The sequence below is a fragment of the Anomalospiza imberbis genome, chromosome 6 (assembly GCF_031753505.1).
Source record: "Anomalospiza imberbis isolate Cuckoo-Finch-1a 21T00152 chromosome 6, ASM3175350v1, whole genome shotgun sequence".
In the NCBI taxonomy this organism is placed as follows: domain Eukaryota; kingdom Metazoa; phylum Chordata; class Aves; order Passeriformes; family Viduidae; genus Anomalospiza; species Anomalospiza imberbis.
The window spans coordinates 54,913,435-54,931,118 of NC_089686.1; the positions used below are offsets into that span (position 1 = coordinate 54,913,435).

Sequence of the window (17,684 nt, forward strand, 5' to 3'; positions counted from 1 at the left end):
GACACCCCTTACCCAGCAAACTCAAACTGGATGGTATTGCCATGGAAAGGAGAACAAATGGCCTGAAACTCCAGGCTCCATCCAGCCCCTCCTGGCTGGCTCCCTGGCTGTGCTACATGTTTGCTCAGCTGGCTGCAAGGGCTGCAGCAAGGCTTCTCTGGGGTCTCTGATTTCCAGCACCAGCACGTTTGATCCTCACTTTGGCACCTAATCCCCACCACAATTCCTAAGGCAAGAGAAGAGGAACTTCACTAAGGACCCTTCCCTCATTTTCATGCTGTATGCATTGAACTGTGCAACATCAGAGGCAAAGTGAGAGATTTGTCACCATCCAAGCCCCTAAAAGCCAAATGCAAAGGGTCAGATGGAGCTTGGCACAAGGACAGGCACCCCCAGCTCCCAGGGCAGCAAGAATTAGTGAAGAATTCTGCAGCATAAGGGGAACAAGCCTGGGGGTCCTCACAAAAGCACTGCAGGGTCACTGCATCCTCTTCAAACATCTCTGGCCAGCTCAAACCTCTGAGTAAATCCTGTCCATGAAAAACAGCATCTCCCCAGACACTTCCAGTTCAATTTTTTAAAATTACATTAGATTTCAAGGAAGAATGTAGCTTGGAGAGACACCTCTGATGTCAGCTGCCTTTGTGTCTATCCCAGCACTGAAACTGGAGAAGGGAAAGGGATTTCACCAAGCTTTGGGACCCACTGTCCCTAAAAACACTTACTGTTCTCTGGAAGAGAGCAAGGAAGGCACTGTGCATTTCCCAGCCAGCTGCTGCTAACTCAGCCTTGAGAGTAGCCCTTTGGCATTCCCAAAACAGGGATTCAACTCCCAGGACAGCAATTCAATCTCTACATCTCTAGCATGGAGAAAATGAGGATGATTCCAGGGCTCTGAGGCTGAGGATGTATGTCAGCAGCTCTTTGCTTCCTGCTCTGCTGAGCAAGGCAGGCTTTCAGACCATCCTTCTCCTCAGGGTCTGAGGCCACAGGAGATGTGGAAAGAGATCCAAGCAGCTCTGCCACGCTGGTAGCCCCTCAGTTATTTACTTTAATATTAAATTCCACACATATTTCCTGCTGTCCCAAGGGCAGCTGTGGAGCACATAAGCTGCCAGCAGAGCTGCTCTCAGAGGAGGGCAGCAGAGGCCCCCAGATGCCAGCACATCCCTCCACAAATAGCAGGACACTCAGGGGTTTGTTTTTCCACGTCCCCAGGAACAGCCAAACTGCTCCCAACAGCTGCAGCAAATGCCTCACCTGAAGCATTTTGGTCTCCCTGCTGTGTGTGGGGATGAGGGTTCAGGCACTAAGACCCTCAAGATCTATCTCAGCCTGCCTGTTCAGCAATTCCAGCCCTGGAAGTGGACTACATTCCCTTCAGAGACGGTTCCTGTTGCTCTCATGTCCCTTCACAGAGCACTGATCCCACATTTTAAACTATGCTATCCCTGCCACTGGCAGCAATTCCCAGGACTGCACCAGAAATCCCACATCAGGCAGATGCCAGGCAGCACCTGCTCCAGAGGAGCAGTGAAACAACCCACTCCTCTTGTCAAGGATCAGCCACAGGAAAGAGAAAACTACAGCTGGGACAAACTGATCTCAACTGCTTAGGTTAAGTAAGGGTCAAAGACAAAGCACCGGAGATAGCTGGTTATTACAGGAGCCTGGGTCTCCAGCTGCTCTTACCTGCAAGGATCAAACCTGTGCTCCCCCTCCACAGCATCCCATGGCTGCCTAAACAATGGAAGACCAGTTCATTAAGAAAAGATTTTGATTCAGAGCCTCATGGAAGGGGAATGTCCTTAAGACCTGACCAGAAGCATTGAGAAGGTGGTGGAAAGGAAGCATGGTCACAATTAGGAAGGAGCAGAAATGGTACTAAGGACCCTGGGAAAACAGAGGGAAGGAGTTCCCTGGCTTGGTGGAAGTTTGAGGGCAAGGCAAGGACCAATGTTTCCCAGGATGTCATGCAAGGAGGCACAGTGACAGCTCTCCAAGCACTGCTGGAAAAGCAAGAGCAAAAGGAAGCGAACACATGGAAAGAGTCTCAGAGAACCAGTGGCAGAGTGGAAATCCTCAGCATCCAAACCACAGCCAGAAGAGGTGGCAAACTCATCCAGGGACAGTGAGGGATGACAGGGAAGCATGCTGTGAGAGCCAGGCAGAGCATGGACCAGGTGTTTCACTGACCTAGGGGAAGAGAGGGCAGCCCCCAAGCACGCCGTGTTTTACAGTCTTGGTGGAAAATTCCAGCCCTGCATAATCTCCTGGGGTTCCTGTAAGATTGTGACACAGAGAGAGGGACCAAACAGGAAAGAATTAGAGGAAAAATGCCTCTCTTCTGGCAGCCACCATGGCTGTGCCAGGAGTTAGCAGCAGCAGAAGCCAGCCCTGCCTCCCCCTCCTCCGGCAGCCTCTATAAACACACACAGCTTACTCAGAAGATTAGGAGGGAACAGGGCAAAAGACAACAGAGTCTCTTTTGTAATGAGGAGGGATTACGGCATCAAGTGACCGGCTGCGGCTCCCAAGTGGGTCTTGGGCTCCTTAGCACACCGTGTGGGGCAGGTCCAATCCCCCCATGAGCCAAGGGGACACGAGGATGCGGGTGGTGGCCCGGGCCACAAAGGACCCAGCAGGGACACGTGCAGGACCAAACCTCCCCAGCCTCCAGCACGGCTCAGGAGCCCATGACTGTGAGTATTTGGTCCTCCTAACAGCAGCAGGAGAATCACTCTTTCCTGCAGAGATCCATCTTCCTGCCTATCTGTGACCTCCTCTGGCTCTATCCCTCTGCCCTGTCTGCTCGTTGTCCATCTTCGCAATACCTGCTAGGGTCTGTTTGTGGTGGGTGATGCACCTGATGTCCCAGAGTCTTGCTTGCTGTGGGGTCCCACAACTGAATTCCAGGTCAGTCGACTTCCAAGTGTGTTGGTTAGTCCAGAGGGATTAGCAGGGGTTGCAGGCAGTGGCAGGCAGCAGCTCCCTGGGTGGGGTCTTCCTGCCCATCTTGACTCCGGTGTGCCAGGGAGCTACCTCCCACCACGGACCTCAGCCACAAATGGAATGTGCCAGCGGCCCAGTGACATCCCAGGGCAGCCCAGCACAGGCTGGCAGGTGGGCAGGGAGGTGCTTTAACCATTCAGAGCTGGAGGGAAAAGCACTGGGAAAAGCCCCATATCCCACACAGGAGCAGAACGGAGCAGAGGTGGGCGACATCCATTGTTTACATGGCCAAGAGCTGGAGTTTTCCTTCTTTGGTAAAAAAGGGAATGTGTATTTGAATTACGCAACAAAGAACATCCCTGAGTGCCTTCGAGCCCTAAAGTCCAGAGAAAAGATGCAGCTTTGTGTAAGGGGCCCCAAAAATGTATGGGGTTTTGGGCATGCTTTTCTCTTCTGGACAGCCTGCGCATGCAACCTCTGGGGCAGTTAAAACCTATTCTTCCAAGTTCTGTGCCCAGAAATCCATATGGAATGGCAACAAAGATTTACTGAAATGGGCAAGTGGGGACAGGGACAGCTCTGCCCCTCTATATCACCCTTAAGAGGGGACTCAGGGACCTAAGTTATGACAGGGAAACCCCAAGGAGGAGCAGCACTAAAAAGCCAAACCCAGTACAAAGATGCTGCTTGGTTGAAATAGCCAAAAATCCAGACTTTTCTGGTTTTCTTCAGAGCAGCAGCTCACTGGGACCTGAGTTGTCCCCACCTAAATGTAAATCTTTCACTGGGATGCTTAAATGAGAAGCAAATGAGGAATGTGGGCCCAAACTTACCTTGCTTCAGGGTGTGACCTGTGCCTTGAAGTGCTCCTTCATCCCCATCATTCAGGGAAGAGCCTAAGGTCCCATAATCATTAATGTTATTACCTCTGTTAAATAGAAATGCCTAGTGACATGTTAGGCTTTAGAAATACCAATAGTTTTCACATTGGATAATTATTTCTAACCCAAGAAATCATTCACCAAACTGCCTGGCATGGATAACACCGGTGTCTTGTTGTTTGTTGGGGTGTTTTTAAAATAAATTCAGGTTCATGCAACTATGAGTCTGATTATTAATTGATTATAAAGAATTATTTATGCAAGTTAGACTAGAAGTGAAATGAGGATGCTGCATGTCTGGGGAGCATTTCAGGAGCCTGAATGCCTATTTTTTAGCCACTCTGATTTATCGTGCAACATATGGTTGAAGGAGAGGGGAGGTAGAGCTGCTGGAATTTGAGCCCTGTAAGCCTGGCCAGACTCCATCCTACAGATCTCCAACAGGGAAGGCTGCTCTGCCTACAGTACTAGGACCAGCAGAGTGCAGACAGCTATCCTTGCTGGGATGCCTTCATCTGGATCAGTGCCAAGAAATCTTTCTGGGGTTTTTCCTTTCCTTGGGGTTGGGTTGGTTTTTTTTTTTCCTAGCAGTATTTTAGGAAGATGTTTCCCAGCAAGTAGGTATATAGAAAGATATTTGGAACAAGAACTGTATTAAGAAAATTACTGGGATAAGCATAAACTTTGCAGTTTGTGACCCTGAGATTAATCTTACCGCAAGTATTTTGTGGAAGGGACTGGCATGCAGGCTTTGTCCTCTACAACCAACCAGCCCCACTCGAATGCTGACAAAAGTCAAACACTAAAAACAAAGGGATCCACCAGAAAATACATCTTTGGTCACTATAACCAGCTCAAGGACAGAGAAAAGATGGTAAACTCAAATTAATTGCCTGCTGTCAATTTCCTCCCAGTTCTCTGTGCTGCTGCCTGCATCTTACCTGGCTTTTGATCTCAGCTCATTCTGTTTCCTCCTTCCTTTCCATCTTGCTGGTGGGACACTTGGGATGTGCCTGTGTCTCCTCCTGCTGAAGCTCCAAGCCCTGCTTGTCATGTGCCTGCACAGGAGCTGTGATGACAGTGACCTACACCAACCGTGTGGCTGATGCCCGCCTGGGCACCTTCTCCCAGCTCCTGCTCCAATGGAAGGGCAGCATCTACAAACTGCTCTACTCCGAGTTCCTGATCTTCATCTCGCTCTACTTCACCATCAGCCTTGTCTACAGGTGAGCAACGTCACACCCACAGCCTGGCCTGGTGCAGGACATGGGAGAAACACAGAACTGGGGCAGGGATCCTGCTGGGCAGGCACTTGCCAGACTCTGTTCACAGGAGGGAAGGGGAGGGGAGAAAGGAGAGAAGGGATAGGGAGAACTGCTTCTGTTTATCCCTTTTAGGCTGATCCTGAGCGAGAGCCAAAGGCTGATGTTCGAGAAGCTGGCACTGTACTGTAACAGCTACGCTGAGCTAATCCCTGTGTCCTTCGTGCTGGGTAAGGAGCTGTCTGGAATCCAGCAGGGAGGGGAATAGGACAGCACTTCTTCTTTGTTCAGCAGAGCTCTGCTGGCAGAGCAGGTTCCTCCCTCTGCCTTTGTAAAACTCCTCAAGTGGGATATATCCTTTATTGTCACAGCTGTGAGTGTCCCCCAGCACAGGAGGACAAGCTCCAAGTGGCACCAGATATGCCCAGGGAATTTGTGGCTGCCTCATCCCTGGAAGTTTTCAAGACCACACTGGGTGGAGCTCTGAGCAACCTGGTCTAGTGTAAGATGTCCCTGTCCAGAGCAGGGGGTTGGAATGAGATCATCTTTAAGTTGCTTCATAGAATCAGAGCGGTTTATGTTGGAAGGGAAGTATGAAATCCAGCCTCCTTTTAGCATGGAGGACTGAATTCCCCTCCAGACATTCCTGCACCCATCCCTGTGTGAGCAGGAGAAGAGAAGGAGATCAGACAGACCAGGAAGAAAAAGCTCTTTTCAGATGCCTGACTGTCAGCTCCCCTCTAGGTTTCTATGTAGCCCTGGTGGTGTCCCGCTGGTGGGCCCAGTACGAGAGCATCCCATGGCCAGACCGGATCATGAACCTGGTGTCCTGCAACGTGGATGGGGAGGATGAGTATGGGAGGCTCCTGCGCCGCACCCTGATGCGCTACAGCAACCTGGTCAGCGTGCTGATCCTGCGCTCCGTCAGCACCGCTGTCTACAAGCGCTTCCCCAGCATGGAGCACGTCGTGAGGGCAGGTCAGCGCTGCTCCTTGCTGCTCCTCTAGGGGCAGGGGGCCCTGGGAAAGGTTCTTTGGAAATGGCGTGGTGCTGTTCCCTCAGGCCAGGTGGGAATTTGAACCCCAAGTCTCCAAACTTAACTGCTGGGCAGACTGCATCTTCTTGGGAGATGCTTCTCAAGGTGCAGCAGAGTTCCCAGTCTGCCCACATTGTCTGGGTTCCCTCAGCAATCCACAGTGATGTGATATTGTTAGTCTCCTATAAAGAAAAGGCACTTCAGGGACACAAATTATCCCATTCTCAACAAGTACCTATGGACACCAGGCAGCGGCACCCTCAGCAGTGCTTTATCTCCCTGATGGCTCTTATCTGACATGCTGCAGACATCCAAAGTGAAATCCCATTATCCCACCTCTATGACTCAATGTTTAACACGGAGACTTGTCCTTCTGCATGTCTCCCCAAATTCTGAGTCTTTACTGAGATTTTTAGGGAGAGCTGAGGCATCCACCTGAGATTCAGATGTTTTCATTCCAGACCTGTTCAGTTCCTTCTGTTCTCTATGTCCATCCCCCTCCTAGCTGCTCTTTTCCATCCAGGCCTCATGACACCAGAAGAGCACAAGAAGTTTGAGAGCTTGAATTCCCCCCACAACAAGTTTTGGATCCCGTGTGTGTGGTTCTCCAACCTGGCTGTGAAGGCGAGGAATGACGGCAGGATCCGGGACAGCGTGCTGCTCCAAGGCATCCTGAATGTGAGTGACAGAGGGGACAGGCAGGTCTCTGAGATCCTGGGGAACGGGACGTACCTGTGAAGCAGGTCCTTGACACATTCCAGAACAGTCAATGCCTGTGGAGGTTTCTAGGATCCAGATGGAAAGCCACAAGGAAAAATATATCTGGAAGTCTAGAAGAGGTCAAAAACATCCTCAGCAACTGAGGTCCTGTAGAAAACATTGCTATTAAAAACTCTTAGATGGTTTCGGGCAACAGGCCATGCTCCACAGGCGAGACCTGGAAACGATCCCTGCCCAGCTGCACAGAAAAAGGCTCTGGAGCAGCTCATCCTTCTTGGTATTCATGTGCAGAGAAAGTCACATGGTTTCTGTTGCCTGAAGCAGGATTCATCTCCCCAGAGAGAGAGAAATCTCCCTCTGCGATACTTATCTATAGACAGGAGAGAGAAAAGGATGCTCCTGAGGGCATTCTTGGCCTCACCTGTTGGCTGCTCATTTTGTGGAGAAACTCTGCTATGTAGTGAGCTAGGAAGGGATCTTGGGCTCAGGGGGAGACACCCAGACAGCAGGGAATTCCTCCAAGGCTGAGACTGAGCCCCCCTTCCCCACTGAGAGAAGGTGTAAGTAGAAAGGAAAAGGCTGGAGCAATGGAAGACAGTGGTGCTGGAGAGGTTCTGTAAGGAGATGGGAAGTCATCCTGACATGCCATTCCCTTTTCCCTGCTGCAGGAGCTCAACACCTTGCGCAGCCAATGTGGGAAACTCTACGGATATGACTGGATCAGCATCCCCCTGGTCTACACCCAGGTGAGAAGGGAATCCCCACACTCATTGCTTCACCACTGCCCGTGCACATCCCCACTTACACCCACACCTGGAATGGTTTGGGTTGGAAGGGACCATAAAGCTCATGCAGGGACACCTTCCACTATCCCAGGTTGCTCCAAGCCCTGACCAACCTGGCCTTGGGCACTTCCAGGGATGAGGCAGCCACAGCTTCTCTGGAAAACCTATGCCAGGGACTCACGCCTTCTTAGTAAAGAATTCCTTCCTCATATCTAATCTAAACCTGCCCTCTATCAGTTTGAAACCATTGTTCTGTATGCTGTCACTATCTGCCTGTGTAAAAAGTCCCTCTCCTTCCTTTCCATAAGCTCCTTTAAGGTACTGGAAGGTCACAGCCTCCCCAAAACCTCATCTCCAGGCTGAACAACCTCAGCTGTCTCAGCCTATCTATGTAGAAGTGCTTCATACCTGACCCACCCATGACAAATGCAGGATACTCTTGAATCCCTCACCCCCACCTGCACACGTCATCTCTTCCATTGGTACCTCAACACACACCCAGCCCAGCCTCCTTTCCCTAACTCAGACACATCCACCTCTCCAGAAAGAACCTCTATCCAGGGGTAACAAATCCCCACAGATCCATGGAAAACACAGGAACACACAGACACACACCCTGCACCACCTTGCAGGGATCACATCCCGGGCAAGATCCCAGGAAGGTTGTGCCAGGCGTGTACTCAGCTGTTTATCAGCCCAGGCAGACACTTTGGCACCACCTTGCTCCTTTGTCTCCTACAATCCAGCTGCTCAGATAACAGGGATGCCCTTCACCATGAAACAGGAGCAGGAGCTGTTGCTGCTGCTCTGGCAGTGCCAGAGGTTAATGGGGAACATGTTGGAAAGTGTATTCCTGTTTTGAACCCCCTTGTTTATATCAAGGGACCATGTGAGAGTCTTGGTTACTTTTAACTTGAAAAGGGGAAGTTTCCAGTCCTGTGGTGACAGGGAAAAGCACAAAGCTCAGCATAGCTTGAAATCCAGGCAGGCAAATATTAATAAAAGCTCAGCATAAGGAGAAGGAAGGAAGGAGCAAATAGCAATGCCAGGGTTCCTTTACTGGACTTGGAAGCAGCCTGCCAGCATGGACTGAGCCATGAGACAGCTTTCGCCCATCCGGGATGTCATGTGATTGCTGCTGCCACTGGCCTGTGACACCTGCACAGGTATCATTCCAGGGACAGCACCCAGTGTAGGTAAAAGCTCAGGGAAAAGGGAATGTATGTAGCTTTCTGCAGGGAAATGCATCCTCCTGCAAAAAGCCTGTCAGAACTGAATCCAAGGCTGCCCAGAGGCTACAGAGCTTGGCTTTGGAGCTGCGTGGGGTGGAACTGAAGGGAGATGCTGGGAACTCACGCTGCCCTGGTGTGTCACTTGGCATCCTTCCCAGGTGGTGACCGTGGCTGTTTACAGCTTCTTCCTGGCCTGCCTGATCGGGAGGCAATTCCTGGATCCAGAGAAAGCGTATCCTGGCCATGAGCTGGATCTCTTTGTGCCTGTCTTTACGTTTTTGCAATTCTTCTTCTATGCTGGCTGGTTAAAGGTAAGTCCAAGAAAACATGGCTGGAGCTGGAATCTGACCCAGCCAAGGGTTTTTCCCAGTGTGAGCTCACCAGGACCCCTGCAGTGTTCTTTGATCTATGGGCAAAAACAGGAAGCCAAGAGGGGCTGAGGAAGTGCCAGGACTTTCTAATTTTCCAACTGTCTCATTCTGGACACCAGCTGCACTTTTCCTAGGCTTTGGTCCTTATTAGAGGGAAAAAAGGAGCTCTTCCTTGCAGTAGAGTTGTGTGAGCAGGGGGGAATTACAAATTCCAATGTCTCCCAGCCCCTGGGATGCTTCCACTTTTAACCTACCCCCTTTTGGGAAGAAAAATACGGCTTGGAATTTAAGGGACATCACACCTGACTTCTCCCTGCAGGAAAAGGGGCAGGGATGACAATGGTGACCTTTGCTGTGTGCTCTCCACATGCAGGTGGCTGAGCAGCTCATCAACCCTTTTGGGGAGGACGATGATGACTTTGAAGCCAACTGGCTCATTGACAGGAACCTGCAGGTAAAGGGGAGGAAGATTCACCAGGTGAGCCTCACCTGATGAGGAACACCAAGGCAGGACAGTGACCAAGTTCTCCTGCAACACCTCTGCCTCCACCTCCCTGCCTGCAATGGGAGAGATCCTCCCAATCCACAGCAGGGAATTTGGGGCTTCTGGCATATCTTTGTACACAAAGGCTGCCTGCAGCTTCATCCATGCTCTGGCACACAGGATAGATCAAGGCTGCTTGTTTCAGGCCTCAGCTGCCTTTCAATGACACATCATTCCTGCCCCTCCTTGCTTTCGTACCCTGTGTCCATCTAAAACTGCCTCCTCTTCTTTCTGCCATGCAATAACTCCCACCCTTCTGTCCTAGTGAGTCTGTTGCTTTCCTGTCTCCTTCAGCACCATTTTCCTTCCAATTAATCAAATCTCTGTGTGAGAAACAACCCAAATGACAGGAAACCACAGCAACCCCAACCACTTGCCTGGCTTCTGTGCTGCACCACTTCCTCCAGCTCTGTGTTCCTTTGTCCCTCGATAACAGGCACACAAAACACTCCTCACCCCATGTGACATTCCTGCTGTTCCCCGCAGGTCTCCCTCATGGCAGTGGATGAGATGCACCAGGATTTACCCATTCTGGAGAAGGACCTGTACTGGAACGAGCCCGATCCCCAGCCACCCTACACCGCGGCCACCGCCGAGTACAAGCGGCCGTCCTTCCTGGGCTCCACTTTTGACATCAGGTGAGGGCAGGGACAAAGTGTCACAACACCTGGATCAGGTCTTATGTAGGACATTACACTTGAGGAGCTTCCACAACAGCCAACATTCTGCATGGAAAAGGATAAATCTAACCTCTTTTCCTCACTCACATGTATGATGTGCATCCCTGTTTTGGGGGGCTAATGGCAATACAGGGAGAGCCTTGCCACTGGCAAGCAGCATTCCCAGTGCTGCCAGCCTCTCCAGGAGATCCCTCCCCTCCCTCTGTGGCTATATAACAGTCCACTTTGCCTTTCCCAGCATGCAGAAGGAAGAGATGGAGTTCCAGCCCCTGGAGCAGATAAAAGAGAATGAGGAGGCCAACCACTCCACTCCCTTGCTGGGACACCTGGGCCGCCTCCTGGGTGTCCAGTCCCCGAACTTCTCCAGGTCCTCTTCCCGGATGAACCTGCTGCGCCGGCGAGGAGATCCTGCGTCGCCCTTCTCCCATTATACCTACCAGGACATGGGGAAGGCCGGAAGCCCTTGTGGCATCAGTCAGCCAAGGGGAGACTCCCAGGAGCAGTGGGAGAGCGAAGAGGGAAAACTAAGGGAGTTTGATGCTTTCATGTCCACCCCCTTTTACGAGAGGCCTGGGTTCTACAGCGCTCCACAGACGCCCATCAGCTCCATCCCCATGATTTTCCCTTCCCGACGCCAAGGGCGCAAGAGGCCACCAGCACTGTCCAGCATTGCTGCGTGCTCCACTTCCCTTCGGGATGTCATTGTCAATGCCTCCCCTTCCAGGGCCAGCGACGTGGACAAGAGCCAGAGCTCCCTGGGCTCTGCTGCAAAGGAAACCTTTGTTTGGCCAACAGAGCGGAGCAAAGGTTCCGACTCCGTGGCTGTGACAGTAGAAGAAAGAAAGAGCAGCTCCAGGGAAGCTGCCACCACGGGAAGCCCAGGAGCACAGTCAACAGCATCCAACAGCCCCAAATTCCCCTTCCTTCCAGAGCCCCCTGACCATGAGAAGCACAGCAGTTTCAAAAGCCTGAAGAGCTCCAAAGCCTCATGCCCACCCTGGCTAAACCTGGAAAGCACAGCCTCAGCCACTCCCAATTCGGAGCATTCCGGTGCCTTTCACACCCCCAGTAACAAAACCCCCGGAGGCAGCGCCTCCCTCTGCTTCTCCTTCACTCCTGTCACCTCTCCAGCACTAGAAAGGTCCCACAAGGGCAACCTGGGCCCTGAGGCTCGCAGCCTGAGCTTGGAAGATGCAGCCAGCACTCCAGACCAGCACACAGAGGTTTCCAGGAACATGAGAGATGCTGGGAATGGAAACACCAACCCCCCAGCTCCCAAAGAGCCCAGGAGAGCAGAGAGTCCATCCCCCAACGACTCTGGAATCTCCCTAGCAGAGGGTGACTATGTGGGGCTGATGGAGGTGATCATGGAGGCCAGTGAAAGCCCAGGGGAGGAGCAGATAGACCAGTACAGCTAAAGGGGAATCCATGGGATACCTGCCTTATCCTGGCACTCACCCAAACAGAGGTGCTGGACACGCAGCTGGAGCTCAGCCTGGGCTGAAACCAGCACTAAGGACACACTGCTCCTGGCCTCAGCTACAGCAGCAGGCACAACTCATGATGCAACAAGAACAAAAGCACCAAAAAACCTAATCCATAGCAAAAGAACAAGACTTTGAGTGTTAAATATTGCAGGTAATAGCCTGATGTGCCCCAAAATAGGAGCAGTTAATGTGGATACTCCCCTCCTCCTCACAGCAAGAATGAGAACTTGAGTCCTTTCTCAAGCAGGATTTGCACTCCTAACAAGATAGTCCAGGGAAAAGTAAGGGACTGAAGAAAGTCCCATCACTTGTGATGCAGTCCCACAGTGCCTCTTCCAGTCCTGTCTGGCTGATGTTTTCCAGTACTGGGATAAGGCAAGGTAAGGGCTTGCCAGCACAGGCAGCTGCAGCATCTGCCCAGCACATTGCTTCCTTCTGGAGTTCCACATCTCCCACCAGGAATTTGACAGTGCTGAGAGAAAGCTGGATGACAGCAGACACCACTCAGTTGATTTTTACTGCCCACCCTCAGAAAATAAAAAGCGAGGCTCAAGCCCAGGACCTTGGTTTTGTTTCCTCATTTTAGTTCCCTGCAAGGAATTTCAAGAAACCACAGAGGTTTTCCTACTTCTGCCTTCAGCAGCAGCTGCAAATCCCCCATATCGCACAACAAATTTACCTCCCACTGCCTTCACTACAGCTGCCTACTCTCCCTCCAAACTAAAGAGGAAAAGCCAGCTGGAACCAAGTCACTTTATTGGCTGGAGGGCAGTACATAAAACACAAAGAGAACGGGGGATATTTGGTACAGAGTATGGAACTGTTTATCTAGGTAGCTGAAGCTGCATGCACGGCTGGACAGTAAGTAGGAGTCCCACTGAAACCCACAGCATGGCTCTTGGCAAGGCTTCAGCTGTGACAGTCCCCGAGGGTGTGCTTGTCGAAGAGATACTCTGCCATGCCGTACTTGGGGGCCCCCATCTTCCGCAGGTTGGTCACGTGGTCACCCAGCTCCTTGATGGCTTTCACCTGCTCATCCAGGTAATGGGTCTCAATGAAGTCACACAACTGAAAGGGAGACCAGAGGTTTAAATTCAGGCCTGAAACCCTACTGAGGCTCTCTAAGGAAAGGAGAGGATGCAGAATTTTCAAGCTGAGAGGAAGCAGCCTCTAGTTTTGTTGCAGAACAAGATCAAAGTGAGCCAGGCTTAGGTAGGCTCACTTGCTCCAGAACCCTGCAGAGCCAGGCAGCTCAGGAAGCCTCTCCTCTTCCTCACGGCAGGAAGCATTAGCCAAGCTCCTGAACAGATCTGAGACACTCCCACCGCACAGCAAACACACGGCAGTAGGGATTTACACCACTGGTTTTGTTTCAAAGAGTCCCTCTAACTTAGGCGGGACACTCCCAAGAGTGCTTGGATTCTCACACATATTAATCTCTTCCTGATATTAAGTAATCTCAATCCAGCCTTGCCAAAAACTTCCATCAGCAAAGAATTCCATGTTTTCAGACACAGTTCTGAAAGACCAGGGCTTTTAATATTCCAAACCAACTCTAGAATTTTGTGGCAAAAAAAACCTTGTGACAAAAAGCCTTAAAAAGATGGAACTCAACCCCCTCAGAAATGGTCTCCATAGAGACTGCTCACAGACACTTCATATGGAATAAAGCAGGTCCCTGTCACTTTAAAAATGCTCCTGGAAGAACAGCAACAGCCCCACCAAAGGGCTCTGGAAGGGCTGCACCCCTGGTTCACACCTTGTTTCACCTTTAACACCACCAGGGACACACAGCTCAGCCCCAAAGGCACATCCTTGGACAGCCACGCTGACCCTCAGTATGCACTTACATGTGGGTCGTTCTTTTCGGTTGCCAATTTGTGCAGCTCTAGCAGTGATTGGTTCACGTTTTTCTCCAGGTGCAGGGCACACTCCATGGCAGTCAGGCCATTCTCCCAGTCATCACGGTCTGGCTTCTGCAAGGGGAAAGCACAGGACATGTTTTCTGTAAGAACCCACAGACCAGCAGGGTGGAGAGCCTCTAGATCACTCTCAAAGCCTGTTCAGACCAAGTTTAGGTATTTATGCAAAGTCAAAAGTTTGAAGTGCACCCTCAGAACAGAACTGAGTAAACCCTAAAGTCCCACTTCTCAAAACAGTGCACAGAGCACATCTGCTCTGTGTTAAACTTAATGATGGTGATGAACAAGTTGCCTTCTCTGCCCTCACCCCACAGCAAACAACCGGGGGCTCTGCACCCCCACCTTACACTTTTTTATTAATCAATCAGCACAAACAATCAAATTGCTCCACATCTCAAATTACTGTGCCTCTCCAGTGTCAGCTGCTGCTCCTTCTGGGGAGGACCCAGAGGAAAATTCATCCCCTTCCAGCTGGGGGGCAGCCCCCCACTCACCTTGACATCCTGCAGGAAGATGCGCCCACCCCTCTGGTTCTGCAGCTTCATCAGCTTCTCAGCGTGCTCCCGCTCCTCGTGGGACTGGTGCAGGAAGTACTTGGCAAAGTTTTTCAGGGCCACATCATCCCGGTCAAAATAGTAGGACTGAAAAATAAAAGAGTTCACAGGCTTTAAACCTCTGCTTCAGGATGGCTACAGTCCAAGCCCAGGCCAGAAAGGCAGTGTGGAACAACTCTGCCCTTAGTATCATTCGATTTTTCCAGCTAGGATTAAATTTTAACCTGTACCCCTACCAAGGGCACAAACAAATGGTGTTTGTGTCCTTGGCTCAGTTCTAAAACAACGAAACCCTTTAACTCCACAGATACCTGTTCTGAACACCATTAAACTGCAGCCTTGAAAGGCCTTTTTCAAGGAGAAATCTTCCCTTTGTTTGCCTGAGCTTGTTTACAATGACCACGTTGCAAGTCAGGGTCATGAATTGCAACATCAGGTAAGGGTGAGCCAAGAACTTTTAGGTGCTCCTGCAATAAAGCTCTATTACTTCCCTAGGCTTTCCAGGGATTAGACTAAGGAATACACTTTCTACTTCTTTTGCGGGGAAAAAAAAAAAAAGGTCACATTTAAAATACAAGAGATAAACTGAACTACAATATGAATTCAACAGCAACTAAAATATGAATTAAATTACTTTTCTGAAAGCAAAAAAAACCTGTAACAGCAGTCAGAAGCCACGACACAACATGTTTATTCCTTGATCAGAGCTATAACCAGGATTCAATGGTAAATTCTGTATGAACTGCCAGTTATTTACTAACCTACTATATAACTCTCTGCTCTTAGAGCAGCGGTCTGGAGGTTCAAGGCAAAGCACCGGTACTTGTGTACCACTGTCACCCACCAACAGAAGCTCAAAACAGGGCTCAGAACCAAATTAAGACAGAAAAGAAGCCACAAAATACGTGCCACAACACAGCACAGTGTCCCTAGGGTGTCTCAATGTCCCAGCACGCCCAAAGCACCAGGATTGCTGCACAGAGGTCAGGGAACGGCTATAACGGGCGCTTCGGGCCAAAGGAGACATGTAAACACAACGCCCGAGAAAACCATGGATTCCTACCGATTCCTGGAGGAAAATCCGAGCCTGGGAGGCGAGCACGCCTGCGGGAAAGGTGCCAGGAGCCTCGTTAGGCACCTCCCGCTACCCAGCCCGGCCCCAAGGGCAGAGGCGCTGAGCGCGGCTGATAACGGAGCCGCCAAGGGCAACGGCCGCAGGGCCCGCGGAGCAGGCGAGATAAAAGGGCCTCACCTACACCCAGGGGACGGCCCCGACGGGCCTGAATGCAGCGGGGGGAGGAGGAGGTGGAGAAAAAGGAGGAGGAGGAGGAGCTGGGCCCGCAGGCACCGCCCGGCGCCCAGGAACCCCCCGCCGAGAAAGGCCCTCCTGTAGGTCCTTTATCCCTCGTAAGAACCTTCCCTCACCCGGCCCTCACCATGCTGAGGTACACGTAGGACGCGTAGAGCTCCAGGTTGATTTGGCGGTTGACGGCGGCTTCGCAGTCCTGGTGGTAGTTCTGGCGCACCTGAGACGGGGGCGCTGCCATGGCTGGGGTGCTCCGGTGGGTGCTGCGGTGACTGTGTAGACAGTGGTGTGAAGGAGGGGTGGCGGCGGGCCCGAGCGCGGCCGGTTCCGTCCAAGCACTGTTGACGCAGGAACCCGCTTCGCTTCGCCGCCGACGCGCTGTGAGGGCAGGCCGCCCGCCGACGCGCCGTTTATAGCGCCGCGAGCCAGGCCACGCCCCCAGGAAGGTGCGGGGCGTCCCGGCGCCCTTCTGCTGGCCCGGCGTGACTCAGCACCCGCCCAGGCCACGCCCACAGCGGGGCGGGGCCTCCGCGCGCCGCCGTTTCCCGCCGCGCGCGCGCGCCGTCCATCCCGGACCGGCCGGTGTTGGGAAATCCCCCAAAAAATCACCAAATGCGGCCACTTCCCGTCCACCACGCTGCCGAGCCTGCCGCCAAGCCGCGTCCCACACCTGCATCCCTCCGGGGACGGGGGCTCCGCCGCTGCCCCGCGCGGTTGGTGCCAATGCCTGAGCGCCCTCTCCGTGAGAAGAAAAAGTTCCTAAAATGCAAGTTCAGCCCAGAAACTGAAGGCCAAATGTCAAAAGCTGAACCTGTTGGTAACGAGATGACTATTTCAGCTGCTTTTAGCGCTATCCCAGTCACTCGGTGTGTGCCATCATTAATTTTCAATAAACATCAGGTTCTTCCGTCATTCAGTTCAGTCATTAATTTACAATAAGCACTGGATTATCTTAGTATCTGCTTTCCTAAAATTTAACCAGATTACAAGGGAATAGAAAATGCTTAAACTGAGATCATCCCATAGCACTAAATCCCCAAACTCGACTTTTCCCAAGCCCACGTTCAACCCTGTTTTTTCCCAAGCCGATGTTCCTGCTGAAATCCACCAGAAATACAATTTACTGAGCCTGTAAACTCAGAATAAATAATTTTTCTTCTACGTACTGCGCCTACAAACTCAGATTAATTTTTTTTTCCTGTATGTACTCAGACCATAAACTCAGATTAAATAATTGTTTTCCTCTCACTAGTTCCTTTTACACATTTTTATCCGGTCTTTGACCCTTCCCGGCACTGTGGGATGTCCCACGCGTGACTGCACCAGTGCCTGTGTGTGGGTAAAGGGTACCAGAGCATTTTTCCAGACACTCCAAATGCCCTGGAGGGAACAGGGAGCCTCTGCCTCCCTTTGTTTCATGGTTTTCTGCTGCTCCTGTCGGTTAACCATCACAAGTAATTAAGATCTATAAGATAACGTGGGTCATACCTATGCTTCAGCAGGCTGCCAGGTACATTTCAAATCTCCTGTTCTCCTCCCACATAAATGCTTATGTAAAAGAAAAAAAAATTAGCTGCTGGGCAGACTCTTTTTAATTTTTTTTTCTTTATTTCTGCGTTCACAGTGGAGTGTCTTCGCAACAGGAACATCAAACAAAATCCATATTTGCAAAGTTTGTAACGGGAATATTTCCTCTGCAGCTCGGACAGTCTGTGCCACTCGTGATCACACGTCAGTAGGATTGGGGAAGTCCCAAATTCTGCTTTCTGGAGTTGCACAATGCACTTTGTGTTTGATGACAGCAGATTTACATGGTCAGGAGAGAAAACACGGGGTTGCACAGCCATGGGGGTCATGTCTTGGTAACCAAGGTGAAGAATTCACCACTCTGCTCTCATACAGAATTCGGTTCAGCCATGCCCAGATCTTTCCTGTCCCAAATTACTGTTTTA

The 17,684-nt window shown here is 51.2% G+C and overlaps 2 protein-coding genes across 2 annotated transcripts; one reads left to right on the top strand and one right to left on the bottom strand.

The window, feature by feature from the left end:
• Positions 1-4,905: 4,905 nt before the first annotated feature.
• On the top strand, positions 4,906-14,719 carry LOC137476182 (bestrophin-1-like). The gene is made up of 9 exons (XM_068194306.1): positions 4,906-5,059; positions 5,231-5,325; positions 5,840-6,073; positions 6,655-6,809; positions 7,520-7,597; positions 9,027-9,179; positions 9,613-9,693; positions 10,270-10,421; positions 10,702-14,719. The coding sequence occupies exons 1-9, from the start codon at positions 4,908-4,910 to the stop codon at positions 11,879-11,881; spliced, it is 2,280 nt and encodes a 759-aa protein (XP_068050407.1). The 5' UTR covers positions 4,906-4,907; the 3' UTR covers positions 11,882-14,719.
• On the bottom strand, positions 12,690-16,113 carry FTH1 (ferritin heavy chain 1). Its single transcript, XM_068194305.1, has 4 exons — positions 15,863-16,113; positions 14,367-14,513; positions 13,801-13,926; positions 12,690-13,018 (listed from the first exon to the last, which is right to left on the bottom strand). The coding sequence occupies exons 1-4, from the start codon at positions 15,971-15,973 to the stop codon at positions 12,860-12,862; spliced, it is 543 nt and encodes a 180-aa protein (XP_068050406.1). The 5' UTR covers positions 15,974-16,113; the 3' UTR covers positions 12,690-12,859.
• Positions 16,114-17,684: the final 1,571 nt, after the last annotated feature.

Bases quoted from the DNA above. Each gene is read 5' to 3' on its own strand.
- LOC137476182 (XM_068194306.1), top strand. From the start codon at position 4,908: ATGACAGTGACCTACACCAACCGTGTGGCTGATGCCCGCCTGGGCACC. The intron at 5,060-5,230 runs GTGAGCAACGTC...TATCCCTTTTAG, and splicing joins ACCATCAGCCTTGTCTACAG to GCTGATCCTGAGCGAGAGCC. The intron at 9,180-9,612 runs GTAAGTCCAAGA...CTCCACATGCAG, and splicing joins TCTATGCTGGCTGGTTAAAG to GTGGCTGAGCAGCTCATCAA.
- FTH1 (XM_068194305.1), bottom strand. From the start codon at position 15,973: ATGGCAGCGCCCCCGTCTCAGGTGCGCCAGAACTACCACCAGGACTGC. The intron at 14,514-15,862 runs GTGAGGGCCGGG...TTTATTTTTCAG, and splicing joins CCTACGTGTACCTCAGCATG to TCCTACTATTTTGACCGGGA. The intron at 13,019-13,800 runs GTAAGTGCATAC...TCTCCCTTTCAG, and splicing joins CCGAAAAGAACGACCCACAT to TTGTGTGACTTCATTGAGAC.